At 45.3% G+C, this 23,787-nt stretch overlaps 1 protein-coding gene across 10 annotated transcripts in view; it reads right to left on the bottom strand.

The window, feature by feature from the left end:
- The window catches only part of EPHA5 (EPH receptor A5), a 194,012-nt gene that overhangs the window by 69,479 nt on the left and 100,746 nt on the right, over positions 1-23,787 (bottom strand). For 6 of the 10 annotated variants that reach the window (XM_064711003.1, XM_064711008.1, XM_064711004.1 and 3 more), the window contains exons 4-5: positions 17,942-18,097; positions 11,921-12,256 (exon numbers count right to left, since the gene is read on the bottom strand). The exons of 2 other annotated variants lie outside the window; for them this stretch is intronic. In XM_064711003.1, the coding sequence (XP_064567073.1) occupies positions 11,921-12,256; positions 17,942-18,097 (492 nt within the window). The remainder of the gene's footprint in view (positions 1-11,920; positions 12,257-17,941; positions 18,098-23,787) is intronic. 2 more of the 10 variants (XM_064711010.1, XM_064711011.1) reach the window with 1 other exon arrangement.

The following is a 23,787-nucleotide window of genomic DNA, read 5'->3' as shown; positions in this document are numbered from 1 at the left end:
CAATGAAATTCAATGGTACTTCAAAGACTCCTATGGGCCCTAAAGGTTGTGCAAGGCAGCCTGGGGACTGAATAAAGTCCAGTTAACCCAACAGGTGGCTTCATTTGCTCTGTGAAAAATAGCTGCTGCTTCTCTTGGAGAGGAAAACACTCCTCTACTCAGCCAAACAGCAGCTGTAAAATTGTCTGACTTGCGGCATCTCTAAAGTTTTCAAGCACCCTCATGGCAAAGGGAGAAGGCGGCTGGTGAGCTTGCCAAAGCTCTTCTTCTGCTAGGGCAAAGTGCACAGAACTTCCATGGGCCACTGGACCATGAGCTATGTGCATGCCTCATCCCCAGGATCATTACTTCTGTGAGACAGGGTAGCTGGAGATGGAGACAGGGAGGCAGGAGACCTGATAGTTCCATACCCCTGATATTTGGATGTTCTCCCATCCAACCCCTGGCACAGCCCCCAGGGCACCTGCTTGGGGCTCAGCCCTGGGCACCAGGGAGCAGAGGCAGTGTGACCCCAGAGCCTGACACAGCCCCTGGCTGGGAGGCAGCGCCTCACCGGTCCCTGGCAGATGGGCTCGTGATCCAGGCTGAAAGAAACCGGGAAGAGCCCCTGAAATCTCTGCTAAAGTGCCCAAGTGGATAAACACAGCACCAGTGTCTTTAGCAGTTTATTCCTGCTATCACTTGATTTTGTTAAGTGCTTTTTGTGGACCCTCATCAGTGAACAGCTGCCAAGCCACTCTAAATACTATTACTGTCAGAGGCCAAATAAAACCCAACTGTATTTACTGAACAGGTAGCAATTGCTCTCTTGCTAGATACCAAATCAAAACGAGCAGGATTTCAGTTACATTTAATCACCTGGGCACTGGAATTTGTAACAGCTTGGAATGGACACTGTCACATTATTAACAGCTCCCTTTCTAGAAGACAAAGCACAGTTCACTGAGCAGATATATTGAAGGCAACACCTTGCACTCAGCTGGACTTGGATCAAAGATTGCCTCTCCTGACAGAAGGTGCAAAAGAGGAAAGGAGGAAATTTTCACTATTGCAAGCAATTAAGACTGGGAGCAAAGGGGCCCCCTGTCACACATTTCCCCAAGCTATTCAGCACACTTTAGCTCACTAAATGCTTTGGATAAATACACTGTTGTCTGACATTTCTATCTCTAATGCTGCAGTGAAACTGAAACCACATTCAGAAAAAGCAATCCCAAACCCAACAGCCTATCTCCAGTGGACTCTGGCCAGCCTCTTTTTTCTGCTCTTAAGTTAGTTTGGCAAACAGGTTAGGAAATATTTCCAACACACCTTAGTGCTCCAGCCCTACAGGAAGAGTTCAGCAGGGGCAAGGAGCAGCAAGTCCCAGTCCTGGTGTGTGTCCTGTCACACCACACCTCCATGCCCAGTTCCCCCATTAATGAACCAGATGTCTGAAAAACCTCCCTGATGAAGGCAATGCACAAAGTTTTAGGCATCGAAATAGCAGTTTACTGACATTGGGTATCCCTTCCTATGATGCTGTATCCATCAGGTCTGCATACAAGAGAGCTGAGCCAACTTGCATTAATTTGCATAATGACTATGTATTTAACTTCCCCATTTTGCCCTTAATGAAGAACAGGACACTGTACAAACTGAATTTAAAATAGCAGTTCTCATTCACTGACCAATATCAGAAGACAGAGGAAGAGTGTGAGGCCACAACAGATGCATAATTGTTACTAGAGCACAAAAAACACCAACTGACTACTTTATGGAGGATTTGTTTTGCTCTATAGAGATGTTCTGCAGGGGCTGCAAATAGCACTTAAAGCCCTCAGGGCTATTTAACTCTGGCAGAAGACTCCCTTGAAGCTTCAGCCAACATATAGCAGAGGGTTTGGTGCAACACCTCTGCAGAAGGCACTGGGCATTTTGTCCTTCATGGAAACCCAGCTTTGCTAGTTGCTGTCTGCAGTTTTGGAAAAGGTGGAGATAGGTCTGTGCCCTCATGTGCATCCTTACCCAGTCACCCTCCAGTTCCTTTCCATGTCCTTGCAGGGGCTGAGCTGCAGCTGGGACAGAGGATGTACAATAAATTAAATAACCCAGTCATTTCTGCAGTGATAGTCTTCCAGTTTACTGAACTGGGTGAGAGCACCTCTCTGTGGAAACTGTCCTTGCATGGCCAGGTGTTTAAAGGCTCAGGCCATAAGTCTCCAACAAGGACAGCAAACAATTTCATGCTCTTGGTGGCACCCCTCAGGAGAACAAGGCAGAACCATGGAGTTTCATGGCTTAATGATCCAAGCAGAAGCCCATAGTGGGGAAGGCAGAGCTCTGGAGCTGACAGGATAATGTGTGGTGCAGATCAGCCCCCCTGTAATAAGCCACACTAATGCTGAAAGGCAACTCAGGAAACAGTATAATTAATAATCTACTTGGCTGAGCAGCACTTTCTCTCCTTGGATTGAGGCAGACTGCAGAAAGTTGGAAAGAAGCTACAAAGAAATGGCACACAGGGTCCCATAAACCCTTGCAAACCTAAGGAGCGAGGGCAAGCCCAGTTTTGTGCTTTTACCTGATTCAACTTTGCTTCCTTGTGCCTCCTGTAGGGGCAGAGAGCAAAGCGGCACAAGATTTGCACAAGCACGGTGGGAAATTGTGCTGTGTATTCCTGCAAAGGCAGTGAGCAGTGCTGGTGCCCTCCACTGGCATTTTCCACCTAATTCTCCAAATTTGCTTTTCAGGCATTGTTCTCTCTCTGCAGAGCCCGGGGGCCAGATGCAAAAGGCTCCTTGTACCACCCTGCACACCCACCACCTCTGGCCAAAACCCACAGGGCAGATTTGGTCAGATGCATAAGAGAATTTGCTATTTTTTCCATCCATTTCCCCACACCAGCGCTCTCTCCATGGCTTGCCAAAGCACTTAGAGGATCAGCCCAGTGTGGTTGGCCCCTCTGCACAAAGAGCAGTGGCTCAGCACAGTTTCCTGCACTGCAGCAGAAAAACCCTCACCCAGCACCACCATAGCCAGTGGGTGCTCCACATTGATTCGTGCAGGGCCTTTTGATCAGAGCTTGTATTCTTAGAAATTGCCAAGCCCGAAAAAAGAGGAAAATAAATAAATAATAACACTTCCCTTCTGGTGATTTCTATTGTACTGATCTAGCTGGAAATCCCATTAGTTACTTGCTTTTGATCAGGACTGCTCCTCCAGGACCAGGAGATGCAGCAAGCATTCCATCACGCTGGCAAAAGAGCACATCAGAAGTGTGTTTTAATTAAAACCTTCCAGCTCTTGAGCTTTTTGTAGTATTTGCATGCAGCTGAACTTTGGCCCAGCTGCTGTGGAAGAAATATCATTTATTGCTGGGTTGTCTGTCACCTTAGTGCTACTCTCAGCTCTTCAGCTAGAGCTCTCCCCTCCCTGTCCCCACAGCAGGGAAAGAAAGGGCAGTAATCTGGAAAAAAGTACTAGCCAGCTCTACTGCTTCTATTACATTAGCCCTTTGCAAGTAATGCAAGTGTCAGAAGTAGCATTTTGGAAATCTTTCAAGGAATGAGCAAGGGATTTGCTGTCAAAATATATTGTAATAGCAACCACAACAGAAAATGTGGAAAAACATTCTAAGCCTCACTGAAACAACACCTCTCCACTGAGAAGCAATCCAGGGGAGAAAAGCATTTCAGCCTGATACTATAAACACTAACTGGGAACCTGTAATTCATGCACATTGAGAGCTGGAGCCCAGTTCTGATGCAGCAAAATCCTTCCTGGGATACAGAAGCCAGCTTGCTGTGTGGGTGCAGACATCAGGCACAACGGCAGCCAAGGGAAAAAAAAATCTGACCATATGAACAAATAAATATTACAAACTGCTTACTAAAGAAGGGTCATGCTCATGGCAAAAGAAATCAGACAGAAAGAAGGGACCAGAGAACTGCTGGGCGGCCTTGCAGCACAGAGAGCCACCCTCTTCACATGTGGGCTCGTTAGGCAGCAATTTGGCACAAGGACACGAAGAGTGGAAGGCACCTGAAGTGTCTGAACTTTACCAAGCTCTCACAGATATCCACAAGGGTGGGTAACCTCTGTGTTCTGTCCAGCACGTGTCCTGCACGGTCATACACACACAAAGGCACAGAATCACAGAAACACTAGGTTGGAAGAGACCTTCAAGATCATTGAGTCCAACCCATGCCCTAAAACCTCAACTAAACCATGGCAACCTCAAATAAAGCACAGCACCCACACTGCCATGTATGTACTCACACCTTCACGCTCCTACAAATTCCTTTGAATAGCATGATGGGTGCATGGGAAAGGAAAAATGCCCTGTGAAGCCGCCATACCCTAAGCAGTGTTTCTATAGCCCAGCTCTTCAGTGCACAACTACTGAAACACAAATGTCCAAACTCCTGTTTCCTCCACTGTTATATTTAGTGTTTGAGGGAGATTACCATAAAGAGCTTAATTGGTTTGCTACTGCAGACAGAGAACAAGTGGTTTGTTTTATTAAATGCCTGCAAGTCCACTGCTATTTCTCTAACAGCACTGAAAGTATTTTTACATTCTTTTTTTGGCTATTTTGGAGTCCTGATGTCTTAAGAGTACTCTCCACAGTATCATTTATGCAGACTGTTAAAAATGTAAAACTACTTTTAATGCTAAAATCAGAGAAATAACATAGGAGACAATGGAATTACCAGCTTGCAGACTGAGATTAAAGAGCTGAATGGGACTTTATCAGTAGAGAAATTTAAAAGCAACATTCATGGGGGGAAAAAAAAGTCCATAAATTGATGTCATCTGGGCAGTGGAACCATTTCAGATGGCTTTACTTTTGGTCTCTGCCAGGTACTGTGCTCAGCACAATACAAAGAAAACTCCCTGGCCTTGAAGAACGTGTTTTAAGGGGGTTGGAATTAGATTAGTATAACATTACTTGGCAATGCTTTAAAAATATGCCAGTAAAATGGGAAATAAGATTTTAAACCAACTCTATCACTCTTGTAATGTAACATGAGTAATGCCCTGCAAAGGCACAAGTTTCTTAAAGCTCTGACCTTGTGAAGTTCTTAATACATGTGATTGCAGCATGGCCTGCTGTATGCTTTTTGGAAAAAAAGTCAGTATTTGCTACTCATACACCTCTAAAAACCTGGTCTTAGACTGCCCCTAAGATTTCCCAATATCTGCTATTTTACCCCAAGCCTGAGGTGATGTTGCTGCTGGGGATTCTGGTGGCTCGGGGATGTTACAGAGCCGTGCAAATCCTGCTGGTTGCAGCCTCTCAAGCCAAATATTTGGGCAGCTCTTTCTCCCTCACACCCATCTGCATGGCACCATGTGGGTGCAGGCCATGGATTCATGTTCCCCAGGTACAACCTAGGATTTGCTTTCTGTACCTCATGCCTCACGCATAGCACACTTTGAAGAAGACTAATTGCTTCACCATAAAGATGTTTTGTCTCACTGCCACTGGGAGATGGTAAAACCTGCACCCTTCTGCACAATAGACAATGTGACACAACAGACAAGCTCATAATGAGATCTTCAGCATCCTTCTTTTTCCCTTTTCAAGGAGGAGGGTGGATAGAGACAACTACTTCTTACTATTTTTATTTTCATCTATAAATAAGATGTTTTAATTTCATGTCAAAATGGAAATGATGCAAGAAAATGGTTTTTATTTCATCTTTTAATGTCCTTATATCCTTAATGTCCTTACATCAACCACAGGGTTGTCTCACGTACTTCCAGAAAAAAATGACCTCTAACTAAAAGTCATATTGCAATTTGGGCATTTCTTTTCATATTCCAAAGACTTGTCTCAGTATTCGAGCTTGTATTTCTAATATGTGAAGTATAACAAAAAGACTTATAACAACTATGAAAAAGTAGCAATTACCATTAGGGAAGTTGTAAATAAAAGTGTAAAATATTAATCTGATCCATAATTCATTTGGTAGCAGACATCCAGCCACCTGGACTGGGGTGAACTCATGACTCCGGAATAGGATGCTGGATGAAGATTTTGCATTCAGTACAAATGCAGCCATCACCAAAAAACAACAACAAGAAGAAATTCAAACAACCAACCTTTTGTACAGCACCAGCTTTCAGGTTTTACTTTGCCAGTGTGTTTGCTTTTCACAGCATGCGATTGCATGCTCAGATTGCATGAGATTGTGCTTCAAAAATACAACAAAATACTTCTTGAAGCTGATTACCAGCATATGCGTGGAACTTCACAAATGAAATTATTCTCTTTCTGGCTGAACCTTCACTGGCAGATCAGCACTAATTTTCACATCTCCCTGAACATGAAGAGTATTCACAGCCAGCAGAAAGATCCTGCTGCAAGGGGCAGTGCAGGGTGCACTCAGCTTTAAATAGAGACTGTGGTCTCTGAGGCAGTACAGTTTACCTGCACATATTAAAATACCCCTGTATTCACCCATCCTGGTATGGAAGACATTCTTTCCTTTAGGATAACATTGTTCTAGGTTAAATGCTGCAATACTTGGGTTAACACGCTGAAAGCCAGAGCTGCATCTCTAAATGGCAGTGCTTTCCACAGAGATGGGCAATTGCAAACCTTCAAATCTCTATTTATGCCACTAATAGCTCCTCTCTGGCCAGTGTGAACCTAAAGCAGAGTTTAAACTTACCAGGCATACCAAATTCATAAAGGATTGCCTGCAGCCGTTAGAATTTTCTCAGAGTCCATAAAATAATTAGACAAATTCATGCGAGAAAAATCCATTAAGGGCTATAAAGCACAAAGAGGGGTTCCCTGGAGGTTGGAGAAAGCTCTAAGGAAGCCCGGGATGTGTGTGCATCCTGCTCTTAGCCCTTCTATGGTTCCACTAGTGACCATTGCTGGGAAGGTGGAGCAGCCCAGTGGATCAGGTATGGTTACAATGGATGTTTAAAGGCAAGCCCTGCCTAACATGCTGGCTGTGGAAAGGCAATTTTTCAGAAGCAAGCATCTGCTTAAGCTTTTGCAGACCCTGGGCTAGCAGTTCTGGCTGAAAAGTAGAGCTGCAAGACCATCTTGCTTCTTGTGTGAGATGATGGAACATGCTGCCTCTACTGCAGCATCCCCTTGGAAATTTTCTGCTATTCCTGAAGAAAATAAGTAAACTGCTTCCTTCCCCATGCCAAACCAAACAAACCCGTGAAGACTTCAGAGTTGGAAGAATCAGACCCTGAATGTTACAGGAACCCATCAGTTCCCAAAGGCAATCTCTGGAAATGTGGTTCCCATCTCTTGCCTCATTTTCTGATGTCTTCTTCCCAGACTGTGCAGGGCTGCAGTCTCTTGGTTTCAAGAGCATGCAGATACTGATGCAAGACTGCAGCAAGCTCTAAGTTGCAGGTTTCCCTTTCCAAATAGCCCTTGGCTGCTTTTCAAAGAATGTACACCTCCTGACTGCTATGGAAAACACCTTCTCCCTTGCTCCCCTCCACTGCAGCATCCCAGCCCGTGCAATTAAAGGAAGGACTATGGTTTTCAGCACACTTGCCCACTCCAAGAGCCTTCTAGCTGCTCCAAGCATCTAGTGGTTTTTGGTCAAGCAGAAACCTAGGTCTGCCTCCCAGACAGCACTACAGGTTGCCAGGTTCTGTCCTCCAACACCTTTGCTTAAAAAGCACTGCTGCTCCACGGGGTGCAACTTCTATCTCTGGTTTGGCCTCAGACACGCAGACTTCTTGAGGCATTAGACATATTAACTCCTCCTCTGTTAGCAGACACATCTGTACCTTTCTTCTCCTCTTTGCCCACAAGGAGGGCAAAAATATGATACAGGTCACAGAAGGGGTTTGAACAGTGGCTTCTGACTTTTCAAACAGAAAGCAGGCAGGGGGTTTATCTAAAAACACACACAGAGAAGGTCTTTAAGTGGAAAGGAGTCTGTGGCATCTGGGATGCCGGCAGGAGAACTGCCCCACTCTCATACCCCCCACCTCCAGGCCAGCTCTGCGCCTGAAGCCATTCCCAGCATGGGACTTGCTGACATCAAAAGCAAAGAAAATTGCTTGGCTGTTTAGGCTGGCTTAAAGTGAATACTCCTGGCAGGTTTTAAGCCCAGAAAGGTTTTAAACATTGCATCTTTCCAGTGTGCTCCTGCAGTGATACAATGGGTGAGCAGCAACCGTGAATCAAAACTGCTTGCTCCCTATGGACCCATTAGGAGACACGCCTCTGACCAGGACGTCATGGTGGAGGCTTGCTGTACACAGGGCAGATAAGGTGAGAGACCTCAAGGGAGATGCTCATCTCTGTCCAGAGTGACAGCATACCTTAATCATCCAGCCTGGTGAAAGCACTGAGAAAAAAAAAAAAGAAGTCATGCAGTTGTCACTTGAAAAGCAAACTTCAGTATTAGCAGTACACACAGACTGTTCTGTGAGAGCCATTTAAATAGGAGGAGGTTTCAAAAATATGAAAACTTGAGCAAAACCGTGAGCAAGGGCAGGATGGCCAACTCGATCCTATCATTGGCACTTATGAATTATTCACTGTGCTCCAGCCCACGTGCACGAGGCACAATTTTTAACACACTGTGAGACTGCATTACAGATAGCTCCTTACCACCTGTGCTGGGAAGTCACTTGGACATGTATTTTGCAGCAATGCCGTAGGGAAAAATCATGCTTGGGTCAACTCCTGTCTCTACAAAGGGAAGAAGGTCCTCTGTCTGCCTGTTGCACCTCTAGGGTAGCCACAACGGAGGCCAGCACAATTTCTGTGTCTCATGGGCATGTGGCATTGCTCATCCTTTCTAGACACACTTTTTCCAGCAGAAAAACACCAGCAAAATCCCACTGAAACAACAGAGGTTTGCAGATTGCAAGAGGTTACAGGAAAAACAGTCCTGTATTTGGAGCCTAAGGGCCACTGCGTCCTGCATGGATCAGCCCCATCCCAAGTACTGCCAGGTCTCCAAGGCCTGGGGGAACAGAAGAATGCTGGGGTCACCAATGGAGATTAGCAATCAGCCTCTTCTTGTGCACAAAAGTTTACTGTTCCCTCTCTGTATTTCCAAATCTGTTCTCAAAAGTTTGGAGTAAAATTACATCAGTCTGAAAATGCCAGATGGATTGTGAGCACCAATTCTTTCACTCATTATTTAAATAGAGGAGAGAAAAGGGGGACAAACTATTTTGGAGAGAACGACCATTTTGTTTCAGGAAGGAATCCCTTTGAGAGCCTAACCCAGAGGTGGTTTCTGCTGCCAAAAGCTGCCATACCCAGAAGAGGTGGTGCACATGAAGACTCACTGCCTGCTCATTCTTTGCAGCTCTGAAATGAGCATGGTCTTCTTGGGATGGACAAAAGCCAAACCAACAAAACAGACCCTGGCATTTCTCTGCAATGCCGGGTTACTGAATATGTGCCAGCAGGACTCCAGCAGCCAGACCTATCCCATGGCATGCAATTTTTCAATTTCCTGCAGCCAACAGATCTTGTAGCAGGATTTCTCCTACTGCTGCAGTTGGCCTTGTGTCACTGATTCAACTTCATTAAGCAGCCTCTGTGAAAATATAATCACCATCAGAAAACCTGTGCAAGGGAAAAGATGAGACAAAAGAGCTGCACCTCTTAGAGATAATTCCAGGGGGAAGGTAGGTGGCCTGAGACTCCCTGAAGCCAGATGTGCCCTGCCTACTCTTACTTGAGAAAGGACTGTTGAGGTGAGTCTTTATATTCAGAATCACTGGGCATGGAGCACTCCATTACTTGCCTCAAAGGACATTTTTTGGAGGCACCTTAAAAAACCAGATTCTCACCCCCCATGCTTGGCAGTCAGTCAGGTTTGCAAAGTCCCTCTTTCCATCTGCTTTATTTCTGGCATGGGCACACCGATGATGGCCCAGGGGAGTGCTGAAAGAGCACATCACTGGGTAGCCCATTTGATGCTACAGCTCCAGCAGATAGGCCTGGCTCACCTCACAAATGTATGTTGGGACCAGCCAGAGAGACAAGGAAATGCAGTCACCATGGCTTTCTTTACACTGCAGTTTGGTAGAACCTCCTGTTGAACCAACCATGAGAGCACACAGGTGCAATTTCAACATCCCACAGTGTATCAAACACCCATGGCTTGATCCGCTAATATCTCCTGTGATTGTGGCTCCACTAAGACTTAACCAGAAGCTACACCCACCCACTTTTCCTTAGCACGGGACACATTTGTCACAGGTTTCCCATTTCCTCTAAGAGACCTTCCAATACAAAGCTGCAGGTGATAGCTGTGCAAGGGGATCATTCTTGGCCTGAGGCACAGAGATGCAGGCAGCTATGTGGATGAATTCTGCTGCAGCTATGGAGAGTTTGGGACATAAGTCACAAACCAGGACCTTTTCCTCACTGATCACCGAGGTATCATCTCCTCATGCACAGCTACATTTACTGAGATTTATGTGGATTTAATGCCACACATCAGGGAAAATCCAGTAGCAGCAATGAAGTACCAATGCAAACCCGCTAACAGGAAAATACACTTCTTCCAACAGCAAAGTTACTGGCAGCAGCCTTCACAACAGGAAAATAGTAAACAGCATTAGGACTGCGACACCCACTGATCTGCACTAAACAGGTGCCTTTAATGGGTGTCATACTGCTGTCCTCTAATATTCCTCCAGCAGATTCCATGCCACATCTATCAGCAGCATTCCCAGCATGCCTCTATTTCCTCTCCTCAAGAAACATATGAATGATCTGTCCAACACTCCAACAATCCAGTTTAATTAGCAGGACAGGTATCTGCACTTCCTTGCTGCTGGCTGCCAAGCCTGTGCACGTACACCTGGGTGGCAGGAATGAGATGCAGCCCTGCTCCAGCTAGTGTTTTTCTGTTCCACAGTGAGGATCTGCCAATCTGCATCCAGCTGTCACACTGAATTGCCCACTGTGTTTCCTGGCTGAACCTTGTCTGGAGAAGGCAGGGGGTGGCTCCAGTGATCTGGCAGCACAGTCCTCACAGTCTCCAACGCCACCTGTTAGCAGTCCTGGAAAGGCTTCATGATGATAAATGCCACTAAATTAAATGGCAGGAAGTAAGCCAGATAGGAAAAGGAAGAGACCCTAAAACGCAGTGCATTAGGGAGCAGAAAAGGATAGGTCAGCCTCCAGAGCTTTACAGAAGTTGTGTGATGTGTCTGGTGCGTTGATGCACACAGAAGGAGAAGTAATAATGTTCTTGCCTCCCATCATACCTCCAAGTGACAGGGGACAATGGCAACTCCATGCCTGTGTCAAGAGTGACAGGTCATTTCAACTTCTGGGCAAAGGAAGGGCAGAACGATTAGAGCCCTGGACAAAGGAATAAACCAGTCTACATGATCTCTGTTTGTATAGTGCAAACCAAGAATAACACAGTATGAGTGAAATCCTAGCCCTACTTGGTCAGGGAAGCAGCGACAATGTACCATACCTCATCAGCCTGAACCCAGTCACTTGAGCATCACAGCGTAGAAGAGGGATTAAATTTCCTGAAGTCACTAAAAACAATTTTCTTAGGGTAACTGTTTGTAAAGTTTAGATGTTTTAGCCATTTTTAATCAAAATGGCCTCTTAGAAATTTCCCTTTCCCAACAGGAAAGACAGCCTTTTTTTCCTGGTTTAGTGGATGGATACACCAACATGTGAAAAAGCAGAGGTACCTCCAAATAGCCTAGGGTAAAAGGAAAAGTCACATAGCCTAAAAATGTGTTCTGCTGAAAGGAAACATACTGAAGACTGCAGTAATTATAACCTATGATACAAGCACTGCCCACCTCCCACCCCCCATATCTGAAGAGGCCATAGTCGAGCCCTCCATCCTGGAGACTCCCACCCATTCCAAAGGGAGGTCTGCACTGGGTCTGACTGGCTCAGGCTCCCACCCCAGACATTGCCCCAGGTTGAAGATCCACTTACCTGCCTGGTTTGTGGTTACATTTACAGACACAAACTGCCGGGCTCCGGGGTTCTGGTCGGACACTCCGTTCACTGCCTCAATTTCAAAGGTATAGTTTGTATGAGCAAGTAGATCCACCATCATGACAGAGGTGTTTTTCAGGCCGGTTTGCTGGGGGAGGTACCTGACATGACCGCCACACGCCTCACACAGACCCGAGTGTGAGCTGCACTTCTTGCATGCAATATAATAAGACACATCTTTCCTTCCACCAGTATCAGCAGGGGGAATCCATTCCAGAAAGACACTAGTCTCGTTAACATTTGAGATGGCACTCCGAGGAGCAGAGGGGGGTCCTGGTTTGCAAAGTGAGAAAAACACATGGTAAAAACAGTATCATCAGTCATCCTGCTTGCTACTACTCTCTAGGCTGAAAAGAGATGCCCCCCTTGCTCATGGGGACCATTTGCAACAACACCTGAAGAACTGGGAAAACAGGGATTTGTTCTGAGCACCTTGCTCAAGAGATCTGTGTTGGGATGCAGTCACCTGAGTGGGAGGACAGGACACAGGGCTGGCTGAAACCTAAGAGGAGGAGCACTGCACCCTGGGGCATTGTCTCCGGTGCTCTCCTTGCTCTTCCTGTGAAGGGATTAGCAAGCCTTTGCCCTGTTCAAGTTTCTGTTGGCTTCACTAGGGGCAAGATTCCTCCTCCTCACCCCGCTGTCCCTGTACCACTAACCCTTAGGTCCTTAAAAAAGGACACACACTGGGGTTTTCACACCACCCAGGTATTCAACTCAGATGCCAAATGTTTCCTCTGTATGCAGCTGCCTCTTCCCATCAGCCATTTGGCAGCAGTGAAACCAAAGCTTAGCTATCCAAATCACACTTAAGCGAGATGCTCAATGTAGCCCAAAGCAGATGGCAATCTACACGGGCCACTGGAGGCACAGCTGTGTCCAGCCACTCCATGGCAGCCCTCCTGGTCCTGCCAGGCTGGTTACCCACGCCACACTTGCTTACTTTGCCAAGCCTCCCTGCTCAGGATGCCAGCATGGCACTTGGCAAGGCTGTCCAAGCAGGAGCAGCTGCTGCAGAGGTACCAGAGCCCCTGCACAAAGTGGGTTGCTTCTCCTCATCCCGGTGGGAAAGGCCACGGCTGGGCACGCAAAGCCCACCTGGAGGCACCTTCTCAAGACTTGCTTCCTCACAGAAGGATTTTGTTTGGAACAGCCTTGTGTTGCAATGAAGGGCAAGCTGCAGATACAGCCTGAAGACAATGTGAAAGGACAAGCAAGAGTCTCATGCAAGATATCCTCGTGTTAAGTACTCAGGGAATGCTAATGAATGAGGAAGAAAGAGGAAATTTATCAAAGCAAGCCAGGATGGATTTTAGTCACAGCACCACCAGTAACTACTCAGCAAGGGCTGGGATTTTTGCGAGGGAAGGCAACACAGCACACTCCTCTACAGTTTGAATGAAGTTGTCAAAACCCATGAGCAGTTCCTTGAAAAGGGTCCAACGAGTAGCTTCACTAGCTAGACATCCATATGAATCCTAACAGGCTGACTTAGGCTGTCATCTTCTTGTTTTGCTGTGATAACTAAACTCGATTCGTTATTTAAAACAGGCAGTGTTGCAAAAATGAAATCACCTTATAAACCAGAAGCATTCTCCTCCATTTCCTTTTTCTATTTCCCTCTCTGAGTCTATAAAATTTGTAACACTGATAAACTGAAACACTGTAATGATTTCGACTCAAGCTGTTCTGATTCAATGAGAAACTCGCTGCCAGAGGAAATAAATAATCCTGATGTATTTTTTTCTTTTGTTTTTCAGAGGAAAAGCAGTTGATGAAAAAAAGCTAAGTTGGCATAGGAAATGCCAGATTGTCTTTGTTTTGTTCTGTGATCCCTTCAGATCCCTACAAACAGGGTGCAATCCACTCCCAAGCTGCACCCCAGGGATGCAGCACTATTGAGCTAATGACACCAACACAGAGCCCAAGTCAGGACCATTTTCTGCAGTGTCATACTTGTACTGATATAATAGAAACTATACAATTCATCACTGGAGCTGTATGGAGTTGTATGTGCTGCACTTGAGGATTTTTTATATGTTTTTTACTGCTAAAATTGCCCTATTTTTTCTTCCACTGGATGAATGCCCTTTTGCTGATGCCAGTACTCAAGGAAAAAATAGAGAACTCAGGCACAAGAAACACTTACTGGACAATGTGTCTTTAACAGGGGATAAATTATTACTTTTGTAAAGTCACCAGAGGTTTTTACTTGCTTTGTACAGAAAAGTCAGCTACTCTTCTTGAAGGCTTAAAAACATCAGCTTCAGTGGAAATGCTTTAAAACTGGCTTTTGTAACCTATAAAATTAGTGTTCTCAAAGGGCCTCAGAGAAAGGTCTTTAGTAGAATCCTGAAGCTGTACCTGAATAAAACTTGGCTAAACCCCAGCTGGGGGAACAAAAAGCTGTTTTACCTTCAGAATAGGGGGGCCCTAGATCTGCTAAGGTGGTCTGCTTTAATTTCCAAACTCCTGTTGTCAAGGGCACAGATATTAGTCTACTCAGTTTTAAAAAGATCTATGTAATTTTTGAATTTGCAACTTTATACCCTCAGATTCACTCCTTTTGCACCACAGTTTTCTGACAAGAGGCAAATGCTTTCTGAAAACAAAAATATTTCAAAACAAATGTGTTTTCTTGATGGACAGCAAACCTGTTGTTTACTGATGCACATATTTTAAAAATATGACCCAAGAGAGAAATTACTCTGAAGATAGAAATATATGTATGTAAACACTCAAAGTTAACTGTAAAGTTTTTGAAAGTAGACTATTACAGTAAATACAATAAAGTCTTCAATTTGTCCCACGTGTCATAATACTACAAATATTTCCCCAACCTGCACTGAGCAACAATAAAGCTACTTGTAAGAGACATGAGGAGAAAAGAAAAAGGTTAAACTGTTTTGGTTTTAAAGAGATGTTCTGCAAGGAACTGAAGCTAGGATTACTTAGTTGAGAAGAAACAAAATGCAATTACTTACTGGAAGATGCATAATAATATTAAAATAATTCTCAAATATCCATCAGGACCAAAATTCTTTCTTTTTTTGTTTGAGAGCACTAATTATTTCAGACTGCATCACAGCACAATCAGTTTCAAAATTACCAATCATTACTTATAAGACACACTTAAGAAACTGGAAAAATTGAACAAAAATGTATTCCTCCCTCTCCCTGTACTTAACTGAGCAAGTGACAGTGATACAGCAGCTAGTTTTCTTTAGTGATGCTGGTGGTGGTGGTGGTGGGGAGACTCATGCAGTTGGAACTGAAAAACTCTCACTTTAAATTAAGAAAATGTGATTTTACAGCTATACTGAGTGGCAAGGGGACTTTGCAGGTGCAGACGTGAAAACAAACATTGATGTATTCTCTAAAATTAACTGCATTTCTTGTTGAAGGAATCCCATGAATATTATTAACTTCTGTGGCAATAAATAATAAAAACATTAAAAAAAACCCTTGCAATATTTTCTTGCCACTCATGACTCAAGTCTCTCTCCCTTTTGTTTTAGCTCATGATGAGCTGTTCCCTTGCAGATGTAACTGGACTTGTTTAGAACACCATGTTGCTACCTACTCTTTCCTGCCCCTGCCAAAATCCTCTGCCCCTGCTGCTGAACTGGCACAGCACATGGAGCCCTCCTCATCACCTCCAGCACAAACAGAGCAGTATTAGGACAAAATCCTAAGAAAAGATGCATGGGGAAGGTGAGGGTGAGAGAAGCACATGGAGAAGGCTCAGATATTCTGCCCTGCTTTTGGGGTGGCAGAGTGAATGCCAGCAGAGGTGCTGCCATGTCCTCAGCTATGGCTCTGGGGTTTGCAGTGGCAAGCAGAAGTTGAGCTGCACCTTGATGGGTATTAAACTTCTCATCTGCCCCAGAAGGACTCTGTACCCTGCCAAGCCATATCCTAACACAGCTTCAGGCACCACATCTGGGCCTTAAACTAGCTTACAGCCAGCTCTCAAAACAAAAGTAAAACCCACACTGAAAGAAAACCACCCAAACAGTAAAAGCCAACAAACTTAGGCAGTCACCAACAATAAATAAGCACAAAATCCCCAAACAAACATAAAAAGAAAATCCCATGGCATTTGCTGAGTTGGAAATTACAGCCTTCACCTAAGGATTTCAACTGCACTAGAAACCTGGGAGAGACAGGCTCTTGAACTTCATTTCTTTTTAACAGGAGCTGTTCACCTCACTTGCTGTGACTGTCTGAACCCTGCTGATGCTGCTCAGGCCACAGGCATGCATAAACATCCTCCTGTGGGATGGCAGCTCCTTCCCTGGCTAAAGCAGCAGCAGGACACACTGCATGTGCGCCTTTCCATTCTGGGAAGGGCAGAGAGCAGCACCACTGATGGCGAGCAGGAGGCACAGCACAGACCAGAGTCTGGCATAACTCTCTCTCAGTTGCTGGCTTTGGCTCTGTCTGCACAGAAAACCTACTTTATGAGTGTTCCAGAGCTCAGTGTGTTTCCCAATACCATGCTGGACTGCATTTATCTGAGTTTTTTTAAGTCAGGCCAAGGGGTAAAATGAACATCAAGAAATGCTGCTATCAGATTTTTCATGCTATAACCCACTCAGGCTATGCCTCCAAGAGACTCTGGCACACCTATTTAATAAACCTGGAAGTGCTTGCCTGACTCACCCCCCAGACCTCTTTGATCTGACAGCACCAGTGACTCCAATGCTGCCTAAGGCTGCCTTCTCCTTCCCCGCAGCACAGCTTCCAACAGCCATGCTCCTTTGCCTGGTGAAAATCAAAGGCAGAGTTCAAGGGGCCCAATTCTGCTCCAAGTGCTTCCTGCAGGCAAGCAGAGAGCTGCCAAGGGCAGTTTCCTTTGAGAGAGTGTGTCTCCAACAGGAACAGACTTTTTCTTCCTCTTTTTGAAGTGGAAAGATGGGGAGATAGGAAGGACATCTGTATTCACTGGGAAAGGCACAAAAGCCACTACCATCTCTACATGATGCAAAGTACTTCCCTACAGTATGGAAGTCACCACTGCACCATTGTCCAGTGGCTCTGAGTATGTATGGAGTCATAAATCTACTTTTTCCTCCATTGTTTAAGTTTCTTGGAAGGCCCAACTGCTTCTGCACCAGTAGTTCAACTCCATTTCAGTACTTGTCAATCACTTCTGCACCACAAAAGTTACATTTGGAGTGTGACAGCCCCAGCTCAGATCTGTGCTATACTCAGCAGGACTTAGGTGGGGGCATGGAAATGGCGGCCTTAAGTATCTGAAACATAAACTGAACAAGGGACTTTCAAGGTACAGCTGACAGAACAGCTCATGGATGGCAGGAGAAGGGTAAAATTAGTGATTCTGATTACACCAGCTCCACCCTGGAGTCCCAGTAGCCCAATGCGCCTGTTACACTACCCACCCCCTACACCCAGGGGATAAGTTCTACATTTTGGAGAAGCAGTTTCCCTCACAGAGTTTTGAGAAGAATGGCCATCTCCGGGCAGACTGGAAAGACTGGGCTCTCTCCCAGCTTGTTTAGTGAAAATGAGCTATGAGAAGACACCAGGCAGGGCCATGGAGATTCCATCCATGCTCACTGCTGGCAGGGACTACCCGCAGTTAATTCTGCATGTGTGTCCCATGCTGGCACCCAAGCACACACCAACAGGGATGGCTGGTGCCATGCTAATGGCTGAGCCCCTCAGCAGTGCAGGGAGCAGACAGAGCATCTGCTCATTACAAAGTCTTTTCCTGGCTTGGATGGCAGCTTTCAAAGCAAAAAGCACTGAGAAGCCTCTTCTCGTGTAACCCAAAGCACGGTGGACAATGACAGTGACATTACAAGTGTGTCAAGACTAGCTCAGACTCCAGTGCAGAGCCTGAAAAAGCACATTAGTTAGTACCATAATGTCTAGTCACAGTACAGGAACAGCTTGAAAGGATTAAAAACAACCCTATAAGCACATGCTTACTTGTACAGGCCATTGTAGGTGGGTCTGATTCCTTCCTAAAATAGTGTTCTTCACACAGGCAAGATGTGGATGCTTCATCAAGTGTGTAGCTGTGAGGGGGACATTTGCTGCAGGATGGACTGTGGGGTGAAGCTTTGAAGAACCCAGGTCTGCATACTGTGAAAAGAAGAACCACAGGCTAAGCTCTCCCATCATAAAATTAGTCTCTTCACATTTCCTTTAAAAAAAATAACCCATATCTTCAGCTATAAAACAGACAAATACTCACGAGCTATTTAGTTTGCATATTTTAAAACAGTCTATGCCACCAGCAGATAGTGCATACTTAAATATCTGCATGAAAAGAGAATGTGAATTTGTTGATTATTTCTTTCCCCTAGCATCTGCCATTGCTGGATATTTATTTTCCTTGTTGAATGCATTAGAGGTAACATCATCTGGGCTCTGCTTTAGAAAACATTACTGTGATTTTTTTTTCGTTCAGTCTTAGGAAAACAGGTAAAATACATTCCACGGTTTTTTGTTTAAGATGTTCTACACCCAGAAATCAATGTCTCAGCAAACAAATAGCAACACAGTGGTGGAGGGGATCTCAAGATCAACATCTTTAAGACATTGTGATAAGGCTACTTCCCTAGGGTCTTTCCCCCAGCAAACCTGTGAGGAATTTTAAAGTGCTCCATATGACAGACTGTGCAGGGTATAGTCTCAACCAGGCATGCTAACCATACAAGATGTTTCTTCCAGCTCCAATACATATGCATGACGAAGCACAAGGACTTGATCTGAGTGCTGCTTTTTTTCTTACAAATCCACGGCTATGGGTAGCTTGGGATTTTATTTTTTTTCAAGTAGTTTGAAATGAATACAGTAATATCTTGTTTCCATCCTCCTGAAGCAAGTGCTTTTTCACCTATACAAAGCTCTCTGAACTTCACCTGTGTGTGCACACTCTGCCAGAAGCAGTGATAGCCACAGTTTTGCAAGGTTTTTTTTTTTTAGGAAAAAACCCAGCTGGCTCTGTATCATACCATTATATACAGAATTACAAATGCACTGTTAGCAAAAGGAGGAAATGGTGATTTTCTGTTTGTCTCAAAAAACAGAGGCACAGGGACATGTTTAAGCAGCTCCAAAGTGCTGTTGCCTTTCTTCCTTCTGAACTGCTTTAAAATATTTCTGCCCAGTATGATATTAATGATGCACAGATCTGCTAGCAGACTTGAAGAAGTTACCTGTAAATCCCAGAGCCTTTCCATCTGCATTCAAACTCTCCCAGCTGTAATTAGCTTGCAAAGGAAATGAGTTCACAGCGAAAGCATTAATATTATCCCATCAGGAATGTCCCAGACAATCACAGCATGTGCTAAAACTCAGCAAGTGATGACAGAATTCATCTTCACTGTAGGTAAAGTATAGGTTTTTACTAGTGCTCCTTTTCCTCTGATGGACCAACTAGGACAACTGCTTCTAAAGTTGGCTCTGCTCCCTGTAGTACCAGAGAAACTCCCCTGACATCTTCCCTTTTACGTCAGTAGTTTCTCCACCAAAGGTGAGACCCTTGCACATCAATTCCCAACTCCCAGAGCTGAACTGTTGATCTTTGGTGATGAAGATCACTCATGCATCAAATGTGTGATTCAAGAGCATCCAACAGACCTCCCCCAGACCACCTCCACAGCCTTGCCTGGACTGTGCACCTCTCAGAGCAGGCACCACGCAGCCCTGAGCAGGTCCCAGGCTCAGCGCAGGCTGCCAGCTCACTCCCATGGATCCCAGGCTCAGCACAGGCTGCCAGCTCACTCCCATGGATCCCAGGCTCACCACAGGCTGCCAGGTGACCCCCATGGATCCCAGGCTCAGCACAGGCTGCCAGGTGATTCCCATGGATCCCAGGCTCAGCACAGGCTGCCAGGTCACCCCATGGATCCCAGGCTCAGCACAGGCTGCCAGGGCACTCCCATGGATCCCAGGCTCAGCACAGGCTGCCAGGTCACCCCATGGATCTGCAGCGTCTCTGCCCTGCTGTATGGTGTGATCAGCTCCCTTCTGACCTCCCCAAACCAACACCTTCCCACTCTATTCCACAGCTTCCTTTCTTCCCACAACACAGGCAGAGAACAACTGGTTGGACTGGAGGGATTTACAGGTTCTAAAAATGCATTTTCCAAAATTGCTCATCATCCAACTAGTGTTCCATTCCTAGGCTGTGGTATCCATCTGCAGTGCACACTTGCTCTGCTTTGTGCCCAGACACCAGGACCAGTGAACAGATCTAGGGCTGAATCTGTGCTTGATGGCTTTCAGCAGACTTGCCACAAGCTGCCCTCGTGATTTATGGCACATCCCTCAGTTTCCAGCACACACTTAAATTCCTTTATTTACTTTACAGTCACCTTCAAATGCTGCCCTACCTACAGCAAGGACTGTTACAGAGTCTCTGGAGAGTCTTCTGGGAGAGCAGATCACCAAATGGTTCCTCCCTAGCTCACAGTTTGTATTTCAAGGCCAAATCAAACACCCTTGCACACGCAGACAACAGAGGTGGGGAAATGAAAGCACAAAAATGTGCAACATGTAATGACAGCAGTGCACATCTATGGTGTACTCAATGTAATTAGCCCTCAAAAAAGGACCTGAATTTATCTCATTATGTTCTATCAAGATAGACAGAAAATCATTACAGCACAAGAGTTTACTGTGCTTCTATTTTGTGCAAAGCAGCAAATGCAAAATAAGTCAGTTTTCCTTGACAGATTTGAAACGAGGTGTAGCTTGTTGATGATGGTACAATACATATCTCACCTCAAAGGGAATGTCTGGTTTTCATGAATAAATATGGAGCCAAGAGATGCACAAGGCAAATAACCCATGTCTTAATGAGAAATGTGAAATAGAACTGAACTAGACTAATTTTTGTATAAACTGCAGGCTCTCATGGGTCAGGTAAGTCTCATTTGTATTCAAAAAGTATTAGGAGGAATGCTCAAGAGCATTACGTTACACTGAAGATTTCAGCATGAGTTCTCAAAACAAACAGGCAGCAGAGCAGCATCCTGTTGGACTGAGGTGAAATATTCCTGTTTCAGTTAGACAGGAAGAATTCAGGGACAGGAGATGGACTATTCAAAAAAGGGAAGTACAGGAAATCAATGCAAGAAGGGCCACAGTGAATGGTGTTGGCTGAATCCACACACCTGAAACAGATGCTTTGGAGAGGACAGGGGGATTTCCAGGGTTCCCCAGCACAGTCTTCCAGGCTCTCACGACCAGCAGCTCCTGATGGAAGCCATGCTTGCACTGCCACACTCAAGAACAGAAGCAGCTGTATCTGCATGGGTGTCTCAGGCACAACTTGTATCTACTACAACACCTCCCTCTGTATCCTTTCCTGTGCTTGCTTTGCACACAGCACAGAGGAGAGGACAGCCTCTGAGATGGCTCCAGCAGCAATTGTTTACCAGACAGAGATGCTGTGATGGAATGGACCCTGCTTAGATGGAAGCTGACCCAGGGGCACCCTATGCCTCCACGCTGCAGAGCAATATCAGAGCAGGTGGATGAGCACAGTCTCTGCTGGGCTGAACAGCCAAAAGCAGCAGCTGGTACCCTGCCCATGTTCTGCTACTGGTGGCAATGTCTCAGACATTTTGCAAATTTGTTTCAGAGCAGAACAGGGCCAAAACTTACCTTGCATGTACCTCGGGTTTTGGTCTCTTATCTTACCATCCGTCTTCTGACAGTCAATCTTATAATCTCTTCATGAAGTATACATGGCTTTATTTAAAATTACACGGGTGTCTGGTGTTTAATTCCTAATTAAATCTTATTTTAGTCTTCTTATATTTTTATCTCAGTATTTCCAATTCACCAGCCATTGAAAGGATACACAGAACTCGCACAGTACAGTCATACAGATAATGGTGCTATCTGTCTTTTAAAGGGGATAGGAAAGCAGGAGAAATAAGATGAGCTTAAGACTCCCCATAATCTGCTGCAAGCCAGCTGAAAAGAAATGAAATCAAGTTTGAAGCTGTTGATGAGATCTGCTTCTTTCTTCTTAATATTAAAACCCTTTAACTGATTAACAGCTAGTGATGTGTGAAAATAGTCTATAAATTAAATCGGTTGCTAGAAAAAAATTTATTATTTTTAGAGTCAGCAAATACGCCATAAACAACCTGCTAGTGTTAGGTACAAGTGGGATGTGTTTCTGTTAGTAGCACATCCATTATTAGCAAATCAATTTCACTCTTTTTATTTTTAATAGCAACCACAAAATGTGGCATGCACAGAGCATTAACATCTGTGCAGCTTCTTGCTGCACTCTTTAAAGGGGCCAGAGAGAGATGGCTTTGGTGAAGGATGGCAGCAAGAGCATCTTGGGATTGCAATGGCATGGGCTGATCCCCTAAACCAACAGCAACTGGAGTAGAAACTGTCTCCGTACCTTGCAGAGCGGAGCCCACAAAGAGCCATGCTGAAGGACACTGGCTCCTGGAAGGAATGTGGGTGGGTGGATGGAGGCAGAACCACTGGTCCTCTTACAATGAAAACTGGCCTCTGCCAACAACAGGCTGAATGTGCTATAGGTATATAATGTGCTATACCAGTGCTAGAGACAGTGAGTACTGGTGAGGAGACAAAGCAAAAAGAGGGGAGAACAAACCAGTAACACCATCCAGCTGGGACTACTTGCCAGACTATTCCCTACAAGCCTTAAAATCCAGTGGTTTGCAGCTCATCCCTGTAACCAGGCCTTCCCTGAGCTTTGGCTGAAGACTGCAGCCAACAGGCAGGGCTGCTCTCCTCCCCAGCTCCCCATGCCTCCGCTGCACGCTGACCCAAGGCAACACATGCTGGAAGCAAGGACCACATCCAAGGCTTTCCATACTCACATGACCATGGCAGCAAAACCACCCAATTATCACAGAATTATTAAGGCTGGAAAATACCTCCAAGATCACAGAGTCCAATTTGTGACCGAACACCAGCATGTCAACTAAACCACAGCACCAAGTGCCATATCCAGTCATTTCTTGAACGCTCCTAGGGATGGTGATGCCACCACTACCCTGGGAAGCGTGTTTTAATGCTTGAAAACCCTTCTAGTGAAGAAATTCTTCCTGATGTCCAACCTGAATCTTGCCTGGTGCAGCATGAAGCCATTTCCCCTCATCCTGTCACCAGCTGCCAGTCAGATTATTTCCTTCCTAAAGTATGTCCAGCCTTTCTGGACCTTTTTTTTATTAAGGGCTGTATCTGAACCAGTGTTCTGAAAAGGCCAAATTCTGCCAAAGTCTGTTCTGAACAGGCCAAAGTCCAAGGCAGGTTTTGTAGATCCCTTTCCTTGCCTCACCAAGAACTGAACACTTTATAATTCTTTGGTCACAACGCTCAAGGCAGTCCTTGACCCCCACATCTCCCACCAGCCCCACTCTCTTCATAAGCAGCAGGTCCAGCAGGGCACTGCCCCTGGTAGGCTCACTCACCAGGTGTGTCAGGAAGTCAATATTCCACACACTCCAAGAACCTCCTAGGCAGCCTCCTCACCACTGTGCTGAGTTTCTAGCAGACATCCAGGAAGTTGAAGTGTCCCACAAGAACAAGGGATAACGTGAAACATCAGCCAGCTGCTTGTAGGATACTCTATCAGTCTCTTTATCCTATAATTAGTATTAGTGTGAATTCCAGTTTTGTCCCTGTAGAGAGAGAAGCTAGGAAACATGACCCTATAAGCCTTGAAACCCCAGGAGATATGAAAAAGGTCCAACTTATTACTCTTTCACACTCTTGTGATGCTGGGAGGATAAGCTCACAGTACTTAAGTGCTTAGGATCAGTAAA

The sequence above is a fragment of the Zonotrichia leucophrys genome, chromosome 4, assembly GCF_028769735.1.
Source record: "Zonotrichia leucophrys gambelii isolate GWCS_2022_RI chromosome 4, RI_Zleu_2.0, whole genome shotgun sequence".
Classification (NCBI taxonomy): domain Eukaryota; kingdom Metazoa; phylum Chordata; class Aves; order Passeriformes; family Passerellidae; genus Zonotrichia; species Zonotrichia leucophrys.
This window is presented reverse-complemented; position numbering and strand designations above follow the sequence as displayed.